We start from the raw sequence: 17,928 nt of genomic DNA, 5'->3' as shown, positions 1-17,928 counted from the left end.
TTTATTTGTGGTTCGTGGTCTCCATGGTTAAGAGAAAAAAAACACTTTTATATGATGTCATGCTGTAATCTCCTGACTACCACCACAAACATATGGCCAGAAATTCCAGACAAGGAGGAAATGTCGAGTCTGTGACTGCATATAGCTCACATTTGGCTGCAATTAAAAAAGTTTGGTTCTAGTTAAGACGCAGTCTTTCAGTAGATGCTGCCAGAATCCTCTGGTTTTCCTGGATTCCAGTTACATCAAAAAAGATTTACCTCCATGTCACTTAAGCCTTTTATTTTTTTTACTTTGATGGAGGTCCGGTCCCTTTGGTATTTGGTTGAAAACATCCTCAGGAATTTTCCACCATCTGAAGCTGCAGCTTGGGAGGTCAGGAGATCAGGATTGTAACCACTTTGTTGGTATTCAAGCAGTGAGCCTTGAACTGTGGCCCATGTGTAGACTTGTAAGAAAAGTACACCAACACAAAATGCATTCAACAAGAAATACATTTCTGTGACTGTGAGAAAGTACAGCAGCACCAATTAAAATGCGTCAATGTCGAGGGGAATCAGTTTGTTAAGTCAAAACATGATGCACTGTCGCCACCCTTCGGCTAATTTAAGAACTGCAAGTAAATATGCAAGATAGAAATGAATGAAATGCTCAAGAATTTTATTTCAAATGTTCCATTTGACAGTTTGAAGACCAAATCCCGCCATTTAAGAACTCTGCATAACCTGAAAGAAAAGAAACAACAGGAAATCCAAATTTGACATTTTCATACTTAATCTGTCAAATTCTGGGCTCATAATAATCTAACACACTCATGGAGGTCTCAGGATTCTTACTTGGTACATCCAGTCTTGGAAGAAAGACACTCTGGTGAAGACAGTGGGTTTAGACACTTGGTTGCACATGCCAGCCGGACCGTAACTGACAACACCGTGGACCCTCCATGCTCCATCAATAAAGCAGCTCAGGGGGCCTCCAGAGTCGCCCTGGGACAGGTAGTAATGAGAGCAGAGCATGCAATGACAAGGGGGGCATCACCTCCAGGGGTCACAAAGATTCTTAACATGGCTGCTCAGGATGAGGATCTTTGATGCCTCAACAAAACACTACTGACATCATCAGTGACTTCACAACCTTATTTATAAAGTGCACAATATTTTAAAGATTAATTTTGAAAAGATAGACACTGATGCTCATGATGTGTAGATTTATTATCATTAAAAATGTGTTTTCTTCTTGTTTTTCTTACTTTAGAGATGCTACCTGTGGAGAACAAGTGTTTGCTGTACCTGGCAGCCTGATGTGTACCCATTCCCTCCGGCACACACCATGGTCCGCAGAGCCAGGCTGCCCCACCATTCATACTGAGAGCAGACTGAGTGCTCCACCACATTGAGGGGAGCCACCTGAAGGATGGCGGGGACGCTTCCTGAATCTGACGCAGTAAAGAGGAAGTGTAAGAACATGTTTCTTAAATATACGTATTAGGTACGCATGCACATTTTGCAGGCTACTGTACTTACAGTCCATTAATCCCCAGCCTGTGATGTAACAGGTGAAGTCATGAGGCAACATCTGGTCAGGGTAGGGAAGATCAGCGATTGCCACGTAACCGTTGTCATACACGGAATCAGCCAGTTTCAGGAGAGCAATATCATTTCTTAGAGAAATATAATAACATGCAGCTGTAATCTCTAGAAACATCTTATTTGCTGTAATTAATTTGTGGTAGCCTCGGTCAGAGATCACATGTAGAACTAACTTGGAGGAGAAAAAACAGCAGTTCTGCTCCCATTTAATTGTAGGGAATCTCCCAGAGCCCATATTGTCATTAAAATGTGTTTTTTTTTTACCAGCTTCGAGGCTAATTTATGAAAGGTGGTGTGACATGCTGTCACTTTACCCTTTGCCAAGATCACCAGTCCAGGCAGGATGGACAACAATCTTTTCCACACGAAGGAGCTGTTCACTGCCGTCATCCTCGAACAGGTTATACTCACCCACCACCACAAGATACTTTTTAGCGTCCATGCTGACAGGGGAAAAAAAAAAACACACCTCTTTAGTTACATTCATTTACCCAGTCCTGAAGACATTATAATAGACTTAGCGGTACAAATGAGAGGCACTGAAAACAACAAGCACAGGTCAGAGCCCAAACCTGAGGATACAGTGAGCTGCAGTCATTATGTGGAAGCCATCAATGATGGAGCCTCCACAGATGTGGTAGAATGAACCATCATTATATGAATCAAACTGCAGAGAAGCCTGAGAGAAAGCAAAGACAAAAAACACATTTAGATAAGACTCAGATTAGATGTAGTTTTAGAGATGATTCAGTATGATGAGGACTAGAAGTTCAGTACTACAGTACAGTACAGAAAACTATCGTAACAAATGTAATTATGTTCATGTTCACAGCACGGACACATTTTCTAATTGAGGAAAAATGCTATTACTCTATAAAATGTAGTTCTTAGAGCTTTTACCTGCCATTTCCAGGTGTTGGGTGCAGCATTGTGGCCTCCTATGACCCTCTGATTGTGCACATAATGGTTGAAAGGTGCTTTGGCACAAATCAGCCCTTTGGCACACACATGAACATAATCAGTGTTAATGTTTACAAAATTTTTATCTGCAAAGAAAATCCCTGAATCATGTTGAAGTATTTCAATGCAAGCTTACCGATGCAGGAAAGAAAAGCCACAAGCCAAATCATGTTGGAGCTCTGAAGACCAGATGCAGCAGACGTTCAACTATTTATATCAGGTTGAAGACCTTCAAAAGGTCTTCCATATCAGGCAGCCGTTAAGTTACCGGCCAATATCAGCAAACCGTGTGAAATATTTCAGATAGAAGCTACACTGTCCAGCTGTATTGACGGATAGAGAGCAAATTGGAAAAGTGTGTGGTTTTTATGTGGTATTCAGCCACAATATAAAGCCCCTAATATGCAAATATATGTAGTTGTAGTTAGATAGTTGGTAAATTTGCATTTTTACACGTTTACAGCGAACTTTGAAGCTGAAAAAAACACATTTCTTATCACGGTGGGAAAGTAACAGGTGCAGTCCATCGATGGGGTGCAGTCACATTGAAGCAAAGTCAACGACACCATCTGTGAAAGGTGTGAGTCAAGTCTTTTCAAAAGATAACTACCTCAATGTATCGACAGCCAATGTGAAGAAGAAAATGTTTCACAGCCTGTGAACTGTATGTGACTTTAATCAGCAATACATTCTATAGATGTGTGATCGATGTACACAAATACACAAGTAGCCTATAGTACAAAATCACGTCACATGTAGAAAAAATACTGAGGTGTTATTTCCTTTTAAATTGTTCATAACATATATATAAATACATTAAATCCTGTTTTAGTGAGGATTTGGCTGCATCCGGACATGAAATGTGCTGTGCGAAGTTAACGACATATCTTAATATAGCTGAATGTAAAGTCCTCTTTTTCTTTTTTTTTAGACAAAACATTGGCTGATATCTTTGTAAATCAATGAAATATGAGGAATACTTTCCTTTCACAAAAATGTGTAATTGCTGAACTTAACATAAACCACATGGGAAGCTATCCCTGTGTAACTAACGTAATAAATCATATAGCATTTGGTGGCCATTGATTATTAGTATACCTGCAAGCAATTGATTATCAATTACACTGTTACCTTGCAATAAAATGGAAGCTAAACTCAGCAAATCTAAATTTAGAATTTTTTTTTAATTATTATTATTATTATTATTATTATTATTTTATTTATTTATTTATTTTTTTTTAGCAAAGGTTGCCCCAGACATGCTCCGTGTAAAGCTACAAACTGTCAAATGTGCGTACAACTACATCATTTTTTGTTGTTGTTTGTTTTAAATATCCAAACGTATCATAAACCATGTCAGGGTTTTTTTTTTTTATGAATGAGATCAGGAAGCTTAAAATGGCCTATTGGAAACGGCGTGTCTGTTGCTGAGCAACGGCGTTCGACCACCCCGGAAAAAGGACGGCTAATCGAACACCGCGATAGCTGTCAAAAGCTCAACGCTCGACTTTTCTGGCTTCTCTATTTATTAGCTTTGCCTTAGCCCCATCTGCGCCTGCTGTCAAACCGCCTCAGCTGTTTGACGCTAGCCGCGCTAGCTCGACTCCGCCGCCGTACGTCTCCCAGTAATGACCTCCAACACAGCTCCACCTCAGTGACATTCAGTCAGTGCCAAGTGTAAAGCGTTGACCACTGAAGGCAAATGGGGCTGCCGCAGAGCTCGTTTTTGTCGGACGGGGGGACGAACAGCGGATACCACGTCCACGGGGTACGTTATAAACGTCCCTCCAGACCGCTTTCTGCTCGGTTTTTTTTTTTTTTTTAGTTCAACTGTTCCGGACACGAGCAGAAACGCTCGTTTTTATTTACGTACTAAAGAGTCTGCGGGTGATTGTCGGGTTATTCTGTACGCGTAGTAACTCGTAAACCCGCGGTCAAGCCTTCAACGGTGTCCGCCCATGATGAGGTGGCATTTGGCTCTCAGCCAAGACATTTAGCTTTATTACCGCGTATGAGTGCTGAGTGTTCACTGTACAAAGTTATACTAGTTCGTATAGATGATAAAGTTTAATTAATTATGGGAGAAACACCTCTGCTGTTGAATGCATCTCAATTAGAAGTCCCAAATTGTGACCGCTGTAGTACCCAGAGTTGACGCAAGGGGGCGGTGGTGTCACTTCAAACAAATCTCACGTGTTGTTGTTTTTTTTGTTGTTGTTTTTCACACGACAGGTTCAAGAGGACTCTCCTGCTCTGACGGCTGGTCTGGAGCCCTTCTTTGACTTCATCCTCTCCATAGGAAACACCCGACTCGTGAGTAGACTCCTTCCAATAGTTGAAGAAGTATTTAGACGCACCAAGTAAAAGTACAGACACAGCAATTTAAAAAATACTCTTATTACAAGTACTGCATGAAAAATACCTTCATATGTCAAAATACGAAGGTATTACCCACAAAAGCTGTCAACTAAAGTTGTCAGATACATGTAATGGAGTAAAATATTAAATGGGGAAATACTCAAGTAAGGTGCAAGTACCTGAAATTTGTACTCAAGCACAGTACTTGAGTAAATATACTCGGTGCCTTTTCACCACTGCTAAAGTCAGGAGTGGTTTGCTGTATGAATGGATGCGTTTAAGTGTCTTTTTTGTTTTGTTTTTGTCGTTGCCAATAGGAATGGGATTGGTGAATTTAAAGCAAGATTTTCGGACAAAATGAAAACACAATGATTCCCAATGTAGCAAAATCAGTTAAATCAGTCACTGGGTCATATGATCAAAGAGATAATGGCAGAGTTGATGATTTAAATAAAAACAAGAGTGATTAACTGAGAATTTTTATACATTTCAATTAAAAGAGGTACTGAACGATGAGAAACACACGACTGTGTAGCTATGAATTTCAAAGTGTTAAAAACGTGCATTTTAATAATATTTGTATACTTTACTCAGTGTCCTGAATCACCATCTTCTTGGTTTTCAATACCGGTTCTCTGTATTTATAAAGCTTTACGGTTGTCAAAACATCAACGATAAAGTCTCTGAGTCTCATTATCATTTACATTTATTTTATTTTTTTTATCCGAGATCTTCAACATCTTTTTGTTTTGTAGAAGCAGGTTTGATAGCTTTGATTGCTGTCAGTTATTTTTGTAAAATCATGTATAATATGACACCAAAGATTTAACCTCCACCACCTAAATTTAGCCTGCGTACTGTAAGTCTGCAGTGTGTTGACTTGCGTTTTGCTTCGATATGATTTTCGGTGTGTTTAAAACGTTGTTGTTCTGCGTTGTGCGTTTCTGTCCCGTGTTTTACTGCAAACCCAACATGACACGCAGTTTTTTTCTTTTGCCGCAATGAAATCTAAACATCCAGCTTGAATTATAACCTCTGCAGAAAAAGTGGCCGGACAGTCTGCTTCTATAATCTCATTTCGTGTTCCGTTACATGAAAGCCGTGTTTGCCGTGTCACCGCTGGAATAGCCCGTATCCCTCTTGTTTCCTCCAGAATAAAGAAAGCGACTTGCTGAAAGATCTCCTGAAGGCCAACGTGGAAAAACCGGTCAAACTCGAAGTGTACAACTCGAAAACACAGCGGGTGAGGGAACTGGAGGTGACTCCCAGTAACATGTGGGGCGGTCAGGGTTTGCTCGGCGCCAGCGTCCGCTTCTGCAGCTTTGAAGGAGCCAATGAGAACGTGTGGCACGTCCTGGTAAGTCAAGTCTACCTTTCTTTGTTCGGTGTCCTGTGAGGTGTTCGTTTGCACATCGTCTTTTTGTGTTGTAAGGTAGATGAAGTTCAGATAAAGGTGTGTGTGTGTGGGGGGGGGATTACACCTTTATTTTGGACTTACTGTGCCAAATTAGCAAGCGTTTTCTCATTATGTAATTCTTGTATGTTAATACAATTTAAAAAGTTATTTTAAAAGTAACATTTTTAAAAAAAAATTTTTTTTTACAAATGTTGATGTGTTATTAAAATATAATTTAAGTCATTGTACAGTTGGATTCAGACAGTGATGTTGAAGGAAAATACCTTCTTTCTCTGTAGGATGTGGAGGTAAATTCCCCCGCAGCGCTGGCCGGCCTTAATGCACACGATGACTTTATAGTCGGAGCTGACCAGGTGTTACAAGATGTAAGATTTTCTGCCTTCTACTTTTATTCCAAATAAGAAATGTAAATCTAAAGAGCATACATTATCAAAAAAACAACTCGTGTGTGTGTGTGTGTGTGTGTGTGTGTGTGTGTGTGTGTGTGTGTGTGTGTGTGTGTGTGTGTGTGTGTGTGTGTGTGTGTGTGTGTGTGTGTGTAACCCCCTGCAGTCAGAGGATTTCTTTTCTTTGATTGAAGCCAACGAGGGGAAACCCTTGAAGCTGTTGGTGTACAACACTCAGACCGATCAGTGCAGAGAGGTAGTGGTGACTCCCAATGGAGCATGGGGAGGAGAGGGAAGGTTGGCATTTATTAATTATTCAAATTATTAACCCTCTGAACACCACAACCCGACAGCAGGCTTGAATGGCATGTTTTATTATAAAAAAGAAAAGAAAAAACACCAAAATTACACCATTTGTCAGCCACAAACTGTAAAAAAAAACCCAAAATTTTTGTCAGGTTTTCAAATTACTGACAGTCCTCGAATTAATCATTTGAACTGAATGCTTCCGTCAGGAAAAGTAACCAAATCCAAGCCTGAAATAGTGATATTTCATCAAAATAGCTTTATTCTCCATGTATCATCAATAAATTTGCCAGAAATAAACTATTTTCATGATCCAAATTCTCTAAAAAAAGACAAATTTATGCACGCCCCCGCACAACTATGAAGCCTTCGATGCCAATCACGCCACAGATATTCTGCAAATTTTTTGATTGAACTGCAGGCTGTAGCACAAGGGAGGAAGGACGGACAGACGAAGAACAAACAGCTGTAAAGATATATATGTTCAATATATATATATATATATATATATATATATACATACAGCATGTGGATCCCACTCCCCTTTTTTTTTCTTCTAATATTGGTAACACTTGTTGGCACATGGAAAACAGTTGCATATATAGATTCCATCTTTTTTTTGGTTTTTGTTTTTTTGCAATTTTCATGAACATTTTCACTATAGCATGTTTGAGTTCTTCCTACTTCTCGCCATGTTGGTGTCGAGGTGTACGAATCCCTCTTGCAGGGAAAAAAAAATGAGCCTACAGTGAAAACTGCCCAGAAACTGCTCGAGGGTCAGAGGGTTACAGTTTATATTGACGTCACACTGCCGTTGCTCATTATGTCAGTGCCGATGTCTCCTCTGTGCTGCATTGTAGCTTAGGCTGTGGTATCGGCTACGGATACTTGCACAGGATCCCAACTCGTCCGGCTCAGATTGACACCCAGAATAAAAGTGGCCTTCAGTCGGTGGTCGCTGACGGCACTGAAGAGGGCGCTGCAGCTGACCACACCGAGGTACAAGTTAACGCAGCTTTGTGTGGTGTGTCTATTACATCTTCTCTGGGGGAGACTTTTCCTCGCCTCTCGTTCTGCCTCCTCAGGTGCCTTCGGCGGCTGAGCGTAGTGAAACGGGTCTGAATCAAATGGAAGGAGTTGTTCAGGATCTGTGCGCCACCTCTCCTTCAAATCGAGCTGCAGACCGAGGTGAACAGATCCAGTGTGAATACATGTTCATCCAATTGACATATTGTCACTCGCGTTGTTGCCCGGAATTATGCCCTTTTATTTCTGTGCGATTCTCAGATACTGCCAACACACCCGAAGCGCCGACTTCACATTTGTCAGACGTAATTTCCACCAAGGAAGAGGGCCGCAGCTCTGTGTTGGCTAATTATGGCGATGACTCAGGCGATCAGTGTAGGTTGGGTAAGTGCTTCACACTGGATTAAATTGTGCGACTGAACAGAGCAATTAAGTGTTTATAATGTCATCCGGCTTAAAAAGCAAAATGAGCACTGTTAAAACCAGCGATTGTTGACATGCCTCGCAGTAAAATAACTGATCCGGCCAAATATAGAAAACATTATTTTTCATCAAAAACCATGTCAGGAGTTTTAGTTTTAAATTCAAACTCAATAGTGCAACACTTATTGAGGAGTTGATAAGTATTTTAACTGCTGGTGCAGCTCAGTCACCATCATCACAGGTGCAGCAAGACCTTTCTGCCCTGTGTCATCTCATGCAAAAATCAAAAATAAATCATTTTATTTTCATAAATGAATGTATCATCGTGATTTTTTTTTTTTTTTTTTTTTTTTTTAAACAGATAATTCATCATTTGAACAAAGACCTTCATCTCCAGAGAGAGAAGAAGAACCAGACGTCCAGGAAACTGAGCCGGGTCGTGGTGCAGACCTGACCAGCAGCACGTCTCCCACTGCGGAGGCTGAAGAGGCTTTTGCTCACCTCGAGGTCTCCGCAGACAACCCGAGCGTCGCAAACATCCCAGAGGTGCAGGATACTAATTCTGAGCCCTCGAGTTCAGCCCATCTCTTCGAGGAAGAGATGTCGGAGCCTGCCGCGGCAGACGGTTAAGAGGACTGCAGAGTGAGTAACTCTCAAGATAACTTGCGTAATAGAGGATTTAGCAGCGCACCACGATGCAGAACAGCTTCCCCTTATGATTGTAAGTTATATCACTGGATTTTTATTTTCCAAGAATTTTATTTTATATACCAGTGCCATTGCTGTATGTCGAATTGCACATTTAAAAAAAAAAAAAAAAAAGACATTATATTGACTGTTAAGACTAGAAATACAGATGGTCAATGCAATATGAATGTATCCCATAATGTAGCTATACGGTACGTTTCAACATCAAACTAGATGAAGCCTTAGTTGAGTTGCTGCTGAAAAACATCTTAGTTTGGACATAAGAAGCCAAAGGTAAAAAAAAAAATAAGTATCACTGTTATCATTATCACCTTCTGAATCGTGTAAAACTCAGATCCATCATGTTGTTTTAATTTTCAGATTCTCGAGTTGACAGTTTGTGTTTTTATTTTCTCATTCAGATGTTTTAATCTCAGGCTTTTACCGTTTGGGCCTTTTTGCCTTTTGTGGCCTGTTTGAAATATCCTTCTTTCTTTCTTATATGTAAGTTTGACTTTTAATTGGTGCAAATGAGTGAGCTGTGTGTGATTCAACTCTCTGTTACCTCTCTTTATATGTAATTGTGTTAAGTTCTGTTTATGGTTTATATGGAAGGATCAAAATACACAAATATTTATAAAAACAAAAAGCTCAAGATAAACCCCCGGCAGTCCAGTTGTTTTCTTTTTATTAGGTTTTGTGCATATTTAGAGTGCAAAGTCAAACTATTTTGTGTATTTTAACCGGTGAAAAGAAGACCGACGGCTCACAAAAATAAATGAGCTTTGAATCTAAAAGCCGAAAGATAATAAGTGTTTTCTGTTGCCGTCAACACGTCATTTCCAGAGGAGTGAGTTTAAACTTTGAGACAGCAGGTGTCAGCAAACACCTCGTCATAGAGCTGCGCTTTTCTGCCATTGCAGCGTGGAAAAATTATGTTGAGTCGTCAAGCGTTTATTTTTAACCTTTTCAAAAAAAAAAAAAAATCACATCTCCTCTGTGGAATAATGCAGTTCATGGATGGGGTTCATTTCCTTTGACGCAGCAGAAAAGCGGCATTAGATTTGGAAATTTAACAACACTGTTGGCCCTCAGATTCAATGAGATGATTCATCATTTGTACCATTTGCATCATCCAGTGCTGCATATTTGGTACCTGGAAAGATGCCATATATTCAGCATTGGACTTGTACGACTATACCTGACGGGGTTGGGGAAACGAAAAACAAATTTGGGACAAATGTTTAAGGATACATATATATTGATGTAAAAAAAAAAAATGAAGAGTCTTATATTACTCAGGTTTTTTGGGGGTTTTTTTTTGTCATATACTCGAGAATCCTTGCGCATTCAAAATATTTTGAATGTCTCTTTTTGCATGAATTTTTAATTCTATATCAGAATGACCAAATATGGTCATATGCAAAAAATGCGCACAAAAAAAAAAACTAAACCACTAAGCGGGGAAGCTACAGTAACAGAAGGGGAATATGCCTCAATTATTTACCAGGGCACTCCACTCCTCGGCTGAAGGGGGCGGGGGGGGGGGGGGAAGAGATGGGCATGAGGGGAAAGAAAAGACTGTGTGGGGGAAGAAAGTCGAGAGGGATATGGATTTGTCTTTTTCCCACCAGAGTGGTGGAGTGCTGTTCATACGGAAGCTTTCCTCCGACACAGCTGTGAGTGCATATATTACATGAAGGATTATATTTCTTAGATGAATAAGAAGTGGCTCGGTGGCTTTGCGTGCATCGTGGGGTTTAAGATCAGCAGTGATAAGATTTTAGAAGAATGAAAACCTCAAGCTTGTCAAATTAAGACCTTTTCAGTGCAGAGTTGGACGGCGTTTGTGGTTTCTTTGACTCGCTCTCGGGGGGGAGGATATGCCATTCCGTTGCCGGGTTTGCAACGTGAAGATAGCATTATTTTAAGAAGATGTGCCCGAGGCAAAAAGCCAGGAGGAGCTGAGAGGTGAAGTATCGAGGGGGGGCCTCCTCTGGAGGAACATGTCTTGCCTTCCTTTTCTCCCTTTTCTAAGACTGTTTCAAAGGACACTGTGACGCAGCTGAACCCACATGTCAGCTTTGCTCTATCTCAACCCCCGAGAGGCTCGGCCCACAGGCACCAGCATAGTGCCCGTTGCCTCAGCCTATCGTTGCAGCATGACAAATTGTGAAATGGAACAACTACGGAGAAAAATAGAGGGGGGGGGGGCATGGAGGGAAGGACAGGATGAAAAAGGTGTAGATACAAGGCTGAGGACATTGTTGAAAAATGGTCACACATAAAAAAATGCATCTTTTATCCTCTGGTTGCTTTCATGTGCAGTGTTGACTCTTATGTCGCACGCGATTGTCATTTCATTAAAAAGTTGCAATTCAAAGAGATATTTATGGCATGTAGAAGTCAGACGAAACGCTAACGGACCCCTTTTCTGTTCATTTTGTGTGGGCACAAATCACAACCACACTCCCAGACTTCCGCTGTCTGTTTTTATCGCCTTCCCACCCTAATCACAAATATCTCGGTGAGATGGAGCCTACATTTGGAAGTGCTGTGAGGTGTATTTGCATACGCGCCAGAGCCCGGGAATAATCTCAGTAAGGGCCTGTCTTTGTTAGACCACCAATGTACAGGCTATAATTACATTCAATCACGCAAGAGGACTATCACTCTGAGGGGTCTGAATTCATTAGGAAGTTGTTTTCATCTGTTGTGGTCATTAGCAGCTGGCTGTATGTTTGCTTCCGATACGAGATCGGATTTACGCAGTAAATAGTTCAGTTTTCCATCGATTTAATCTTAAATTACAGTTCAACACGTGCTTTAGCCCTTTGGAATATAAAATAGTCCTGTGGGGATATTGACCGTTAGTGGGGAAGTGAAAATTGTGTTTTTGGTTCAATTTCGGGCACCTGAAACTACACAGTTATGAACAGGGAAAGCTCTTGTTCACCACCACTGAATGTCGGTAAGAGAAGTGATGAAAAACCGTGGTCGAAGCTGTCAAAGTAAGAAACGTTACCGACCATACCATCCGCCTCGTCTTCTTCACTACTTCTACCTTGCCCCCGAGTACAGGATAGTCATTAAGCACATTAGTCCTCTTGAACACAAGACTTTTGCTTGTCAGAAAAGCATGAAATTGAGTTTTTCAAACATTTGAACAAATGTCAGTTCTGTTGTTTTGTGGTGAGGGCGAGAAGCTCACAGTTAAGCAGCTCCGTGTCTCAGTGAGGCTACATTTAGGCAGAGAGGCGCTGTGAGCTCCACGCTAACAACGGCATTCAACCAGCTCAAAATGAAAGTGCGAAGAGTGTACAGCAGGTATGACGGCATGTTCACCATCTGTGTTTAGTGGGTTGGCGTGATCACCATTTCTATTCAGTACCCAACATAACGGGGCGCTTCACCCGATGAGACTGTCACAAACCGAAGTATTGAATGAAATTAAATTCTGACTTGATGATGGCTCAAGATGATAAGCTGACATGACCGAAGTGATTACAATTCATCCTGAGAGGAACGATGAATGTCTCCAACAAATGTCATGGCCATCGGTTTTATACACGTCACGGCATTTCACCCAAACTCGCCAAAGTTAGCCTCAGAGAGAAAGTCACGAGATCACCAGAGGGATCAGGATACATCCTCTGGAAACCATGAATATCTGTGCTCGAGTTCATGGCTCTCCGGGCATGGATCCGTTATAGCCGAGATATTTCAGTCCATTCAATGAGCCCGATGTACTCCCGAAAGCAGACGTTATTGCTCTCTGTACTTTGTCACATGAACTCTTTCTTTGACCCTGGTCATCCGAACGTGCACTTTTTCACGCCCGGGTTGAAAACGTGACCCTGACATGGTATCCCGTAGCGGACGGACGGGTGTATTACGGGTGTATCCTTTGATTCAGTCCCTAACGTGGCCAAAGTGGCTGCAGTCTAATTGTTTTGTTTTTTTATATATATATATATATATATATAAAAAATAAAAAATAAAAAGGCAGTCTCTGAATTCTTAGCCGTGCCCCTTATCTGGGATCTTTGGCACCTCTTAACAATAAATGTCTAATTTAGTAGTACAATTTGCGATGGTTTCCTGATGACAGCAGAGAGATAAGGCAAATAGGATGCCGCAGCCAATGAGGAGGTTAAGTGAGGGTGCCCTGCTTTATTTCCCATGCTAATTGCCATTCAGCAGGAGTGAGGAGCTGGCCACACAAGACAGCCCACATTGTTCTACTGTCAAGATGACCCTCCTGGTGTCAAGTCCGGACCCGCCTGGTACTGTGGCGCTCTTATTTAACCTGAAGGGAAGTCTCCACTTGTATGAATGCCATTTTTTTTGTTCATGCTTTATAAACACCTAAGGGACAAAATTTGTCCAAAAAAAAAAAAAAATTTTTTTATTACCATCCAAGCTTGCAATGCCTTACGTGCACCCATTCACTTCTTTATATTGGAGTCTAAAAAGCAAAGCTGTTGTGGCAGCCTTTTGCTATGGATGATACAGATGGCTCAAAAGCTATCAAGCTGCTTCATATTTATAAAGTCTGAAGCGTTTCTTTGCGCCCTGTTTTCTCCCTTTTTTCTCGAAGTAATCAGAAAGCACTTTTGTTGTGTTCAGTAGATTAGGCAGAGGGAAAAAGGTTTGGCTCCACCTCTCGCAATGAAGTTCACAGCACATCCATCCAGAAAAAAAAAGCTATACACCCTGGATTCTGCCTCAGATAAAAGCCTGAATTTGAGTGTGTCATTGTTTCTGTGTTGACAAATAAAATCCTCATGATTTATCATCCACTTACACAAACTGCTCCAACATGTATTTCCAATTGTAGCTCCTTCAATCAGCTTTGGCCCTCCTCTGCATGCGTGTGTGTGTGTGTGTGTGTGTGTGTGTGTGTGTGTGTGTGTGTGTGTGTGTGTGTGTGTGTGTGTGTGTGTGTGTGTGTGTGTGTGTGTGTGTGTGTGTGTGTGTGTGTTCATGAACAGATTTGACAACACGGCTTGTGCGTCACTCAGCTTGTGTCCGTGTCAGGCCTGAAAAGCACTGGTCTACATGATGGAAGGGGGTGTTGTGTGTTGTGTGTTGAAGCGGTGTGTGTTCCTGCGGGGTAGCAATACCAATACAGTTGGAGGGGAATGAACTGTGTCAGCGTTTCAGAGCCAAATGGAGGCACCGTTTTACTACGCCGCGGAGAAGGGGATTAGTGGCAGTAACAGACAGATGAAAAAGAAATTACGAAAAATGATGCAGTAGAGCTGTCAGAGGTGTGCCGACGTGTAAGGGCATTCGAAAAATGTGCTTTAAGTGTAAATCTAGCAGAATATATCAAAAGATGAATTCCAATGATTAATATTGGCGTAACTGTAGGTGATAAGTGATGACTATGTAAACATCTGAGGACTGATGGTTCTGCTGCTTAGCTGCAGTGCTGTGGCTATGTGTACACATTATTTTGACAAAACCTGAGCCCTCAGACATGGAAAGTGTAATATTATTCCGACAGAGAGGAGAGGTGATGCAAATTGAGAGGGGACGCACACATTGCAAACAATGTCCAAAATAAGAAGATCCCTGTGGAAAATGTGTGTGTTTGTGGTTGTGAGTGTAATATGTAGTGCCTGTGTACCAAAATAAAAATGTGCTGTTATCAGATAGGCTACACTCCCCAACAGCTGAGATGCACAAACAGTCGTCCCTCCCTCAAGATTCCCTTTTTTTTTTTTTTTGTAATTACTTTGCAGACCAGGAGGGATGCTGTGCTTTTTCCACTGCTGCCTGAAAGCCTTACGTTCCTCTCCCTTTTAAACGGTCTGACTTCTGTCAAGAGCTTTACCATTCAACCTCCATCCACATTACTAATGCGCCCTTTAAATGCATCATTTGTTATGCAAGTCATTAAATTGCTATTAGAGTTTACGTGAAGAGCTATCAGTTGATGGCATTAACCATCTGTCATAATCATAGTGATTGTATGAACGGGCAGGCTTTGCAATGGCAGGTAGGGTAATTCAGCTTTCCTGTGTCCATGGGGACGAGCAGAGGACCCCCACGTCTGTGTCAGTGCAGAGCTAACACATGAGATGAGGACTGCATTTACCTAACCAGAGGTAAACGGAGAATGGCAGGGGTTCGGGTCACTGCCTCCACCTGTGACTGCAATTACTGTGATGAATGGAGATCAGAACACCGAGGTGACTCGGACAGGGCTGGACCGTCACTTATCTGGCAGTGAGTCATCAGCAGCTCCTACTGTCAACACCAGCCCATCAGATACAGGAACAATGCCTACATGTATGCATCTGGATGTGTGTGTGTGTGTGTGTGTGTGTGTGTGTGTGTGTGTGTGTGTGTGTGTGTGTGTGTGTGTGTGTGTGTGTGTGTGTGTGCGCGCGCGCGCATCTGTGTGTGAGTAGGAGGCTTTCAGAGCGCAGATGGCAAGTTTCCACCATGGTCATTTAGTGTCCTCGGACAATGTGACTGTGGTTTCCTCAGTTTTCCAGCTCTGCCCGCAGACAGAGACGCGTGTCACACAAACATGAAGGAGTACTGGAAGGAGCACGTCACTGATTCAGATGTGATTTTCTCCTCAGTACATTGTGTTCTCTGCATGCACATCGTCGTAGTGGACAAGGCTCCATCACATATGGGAGGCTTTTACAGTTGTAGCAAGGGTGGAAAGGTTAATTAATTGCTCAGCATTACCTCAATCGCCCTCTGTCATCTAAATTAGTCTTTGTGTCTGTCAAACTTTCAGGCAGAAAACTTAGACGAGCTCATTTAAGTATTTAACACTTCCAAAAAAGAAAACAAGATTTTATTTTGTATGTTAAATTCAATTGTTTTCTTATAATGTCTGTTTATGTCATAGAAACAATGTGTTCTGCCTTTAATCTGCTAAATAATTGCTTAAACGTTTTTGTTTCCAACACGCCAACATCTGTGGTTTAATTGATTGCATTGTCTCTATCCCCATGGCAACTGGAAATTACCATGAAGGACATAATCACAGGGTTCTGCAAGATGTCTGAAAATTCATGAAATTGTCTTTTTTTTTTTTTTTTTTTTTTTTTACTTCCCACTTTTATGCACCCTCTCCCACCTTTTCTATTCATTTTACACTCTGATTGATTTTGCAATTGATCTTTTAAAGCTTGAACTTTACTGAGCTGTAGCTGCGAAGTGCACAATGGTCTTAAATGCCAACAATAACAGATGTGCAGAGATGAACCTATAGGTGTTCGTGGTGTGCAGGGAGCTATATGATGAAAGATTTTTTTTTTTTTTTTTCTCCCGTGCAGTAACACCATAATGTAGTTCATTTGGTAGGCGTGGCTACAGCACAGTGCCCTGAAGTTAGCCAGCTGGCCGCTGATGATTTTTCTCTTCCTCTCCACTGCTAGATTGCCACCTTAGATTCTCATCATCACATTTCAGGCAGCGTGCAATTCCAGTTAGTAAAGCAATGCACAGTCATGTTTGTATCTTAGGTAATAAAACTTTCTGTAACAGTTATGATATGTTCAGCCCACTGTCAGACGCCATCTGGTAAATGTAAATGCAGACAGTTTGGTGCATCCACACAATGCTGTGATTTAAATTTCACTCTACCCTTGAGTAGATTAACACATAATTAGCTTTCCTTTATCATATCAGAATAATAGAAGACCCTTTTCTTCCTGCCTAGACAATAACCAAAAACATTTTCCTTTGTTCCTGTGTAATTTACATCGAATAAAAGAGAAGTGTAGAATATAACCGCCAATACAGAATATAAACTGCTGCTTCATTAAAAATGCATGTAAACATACATTTCTAATCCCATCCTTGACCACAATTCCACTGTGGTTACCTCTCTTCCCCGTCTCTGCTGACCCATTGATAACCTCTAAAATCAGGCTGTACTCCAGTGAGGAACATTCAATTGATCGAAAAGGCTAAGTAGGATCCATTTGCATCCAAGTAATGGTCTCTGGCAGACTGAAGTGGTCTCACTGCATGTTCCTCAGCAGTGAGATGCTTTTGGATGGTGAGATGTGGTTGAAAATGAAGCATGAGCAGCTGGATGTGGAATAAGAGGGCTCTAAGTTTAAGACATGGTGTGCTAGGGACTCTCCATGTAAGACTGCTGAATGGTTGAGTGCAATCGATATCTTTCTTAAAAGGAGGTTATGTTTTTGGTGCGTTTGTTTGTTTGTCAGCAGCATTACGGGAAAAACTAACAGACACATTTTCATGAAACTTGGTGGAGGGAGACGCACTGGGAAGGACCCCGTAAATATTAGAGCTGAATCATGGGGAAGAATCACAAAATGTTTTTTTCCCCGCTTTCATTAACTTTGCGAGAACATTTGGCTGACTAAATGTCGTACACCTTAAAACCCAGACAATGGTAGTGAGGTTCAATAGTGAAAAAACATAGGCCATTTTAGAAATAAAAGGTCTTAATATCAGAGTCCACATTGATGGGTACCAGTAATCCTCAGGGATACACATGTACTTGCTCACACTTAACACAGTAGTTGTCATTATGCCATTATGCCATTAGCATTCGAGGACAGTGGTTTCATATGTGAAAAGTGGAACCGGTACAACTGAGCTTTGAGGTTTAGACAGAAGCGTATTTTGGCATCATTCTAACAGTTTGGAAAATATAACGGTTGTTGTTGCAGATTTAAATGTATTCGAAGAACAGACTAGTTGTCTTGGTGGAGGTCTGCGTTCTACGAGTAGTCTTCTAGTTCAATTTGAATCGGGGTTCCTTGTATAT

The 17,928-nt window shown here is 41.3% G+C and overlaps 3 protein-coding genes across 3 annotated transcripts in view; 2 read left to right on the top strand and 1 right to left on the bottom strand.

Annotated features, from left to right (window-relative positions):
- The window catches only part of nck1b (NCK adaptor protein 1b), a 137,351-nt gene that overhangs the window by 71,134 nt on the left and 48,289 nt on the right, over positions 1-17,928 (top strand). The window lies entirely within an intron of this gene.
- Positions 644-2,719, bottom strand: LOC138623804 (elastase-1-like). Its single transcript, XM_069703529.1, has 8 exons — positions 2,686-2,719; positions 2,490-2,584; positions 2,162-2,268; positions 1,904-2,032; positions 1,524-1,660; positions 1,290-1,435; positions 837-986; positions 644-725 (listed from the first exon to the last, which is right to left on the bottom strand). The coding sequence occupies exons 1-8, from the start codon at positions 2,717-2,719 to the stop codon at positions 708-710; spliced, it is 816 nt and encodes a 271-aa protein (XP_069559630.1). The 3' UTR covers positions 644-707.
- Positions 4,102-9,949, top strand: LOC138623802 (Golgi reassembly-stacking protein 1-like). Its single transcript, XM_069703526.1, has 9 exons — positions 4,102-4,317; positions 4,782-4,862; positions 6,061-6,264; positions 6,603-6,689; positions 6,877-7,007; positions 7,877-8,015; positions 8,102-8,204; positions 8,304-8,426; positions 8,827-9,949. Exons 1-9 carry the CDS (start codon positions 4,252-4,254, stop codon positions 9,093-9,095), a joined length of 1,203 nt encoding a protein of 400 aa, XP_069559627.1. The 5' UTR covers positions 4,102-4,251; the 3' UTR covers positions 9,096-9,949.

This window comes from Brachyistius frenatus, unplaced genomic scaffold (genome assembly GCF_029030835.1).
Source record: "Brachyistius frenatus isolate BFR_SWC_R1_liver_20210118 unplaced genomic scaffold, ASM2903083v1 Contig_47, whole genome shotgun sequence".
NCBI lineage: Eukaryota > Metazoa > Chordata > Actinopteri > Embiotocidae > Brachyistius > Brachyistius frenatus.
The sequence above is the reverse complement of the archived record's forward strand: the minus strand, read 5'-3'. Positions and strand labels throughout refer to the sequence as shown.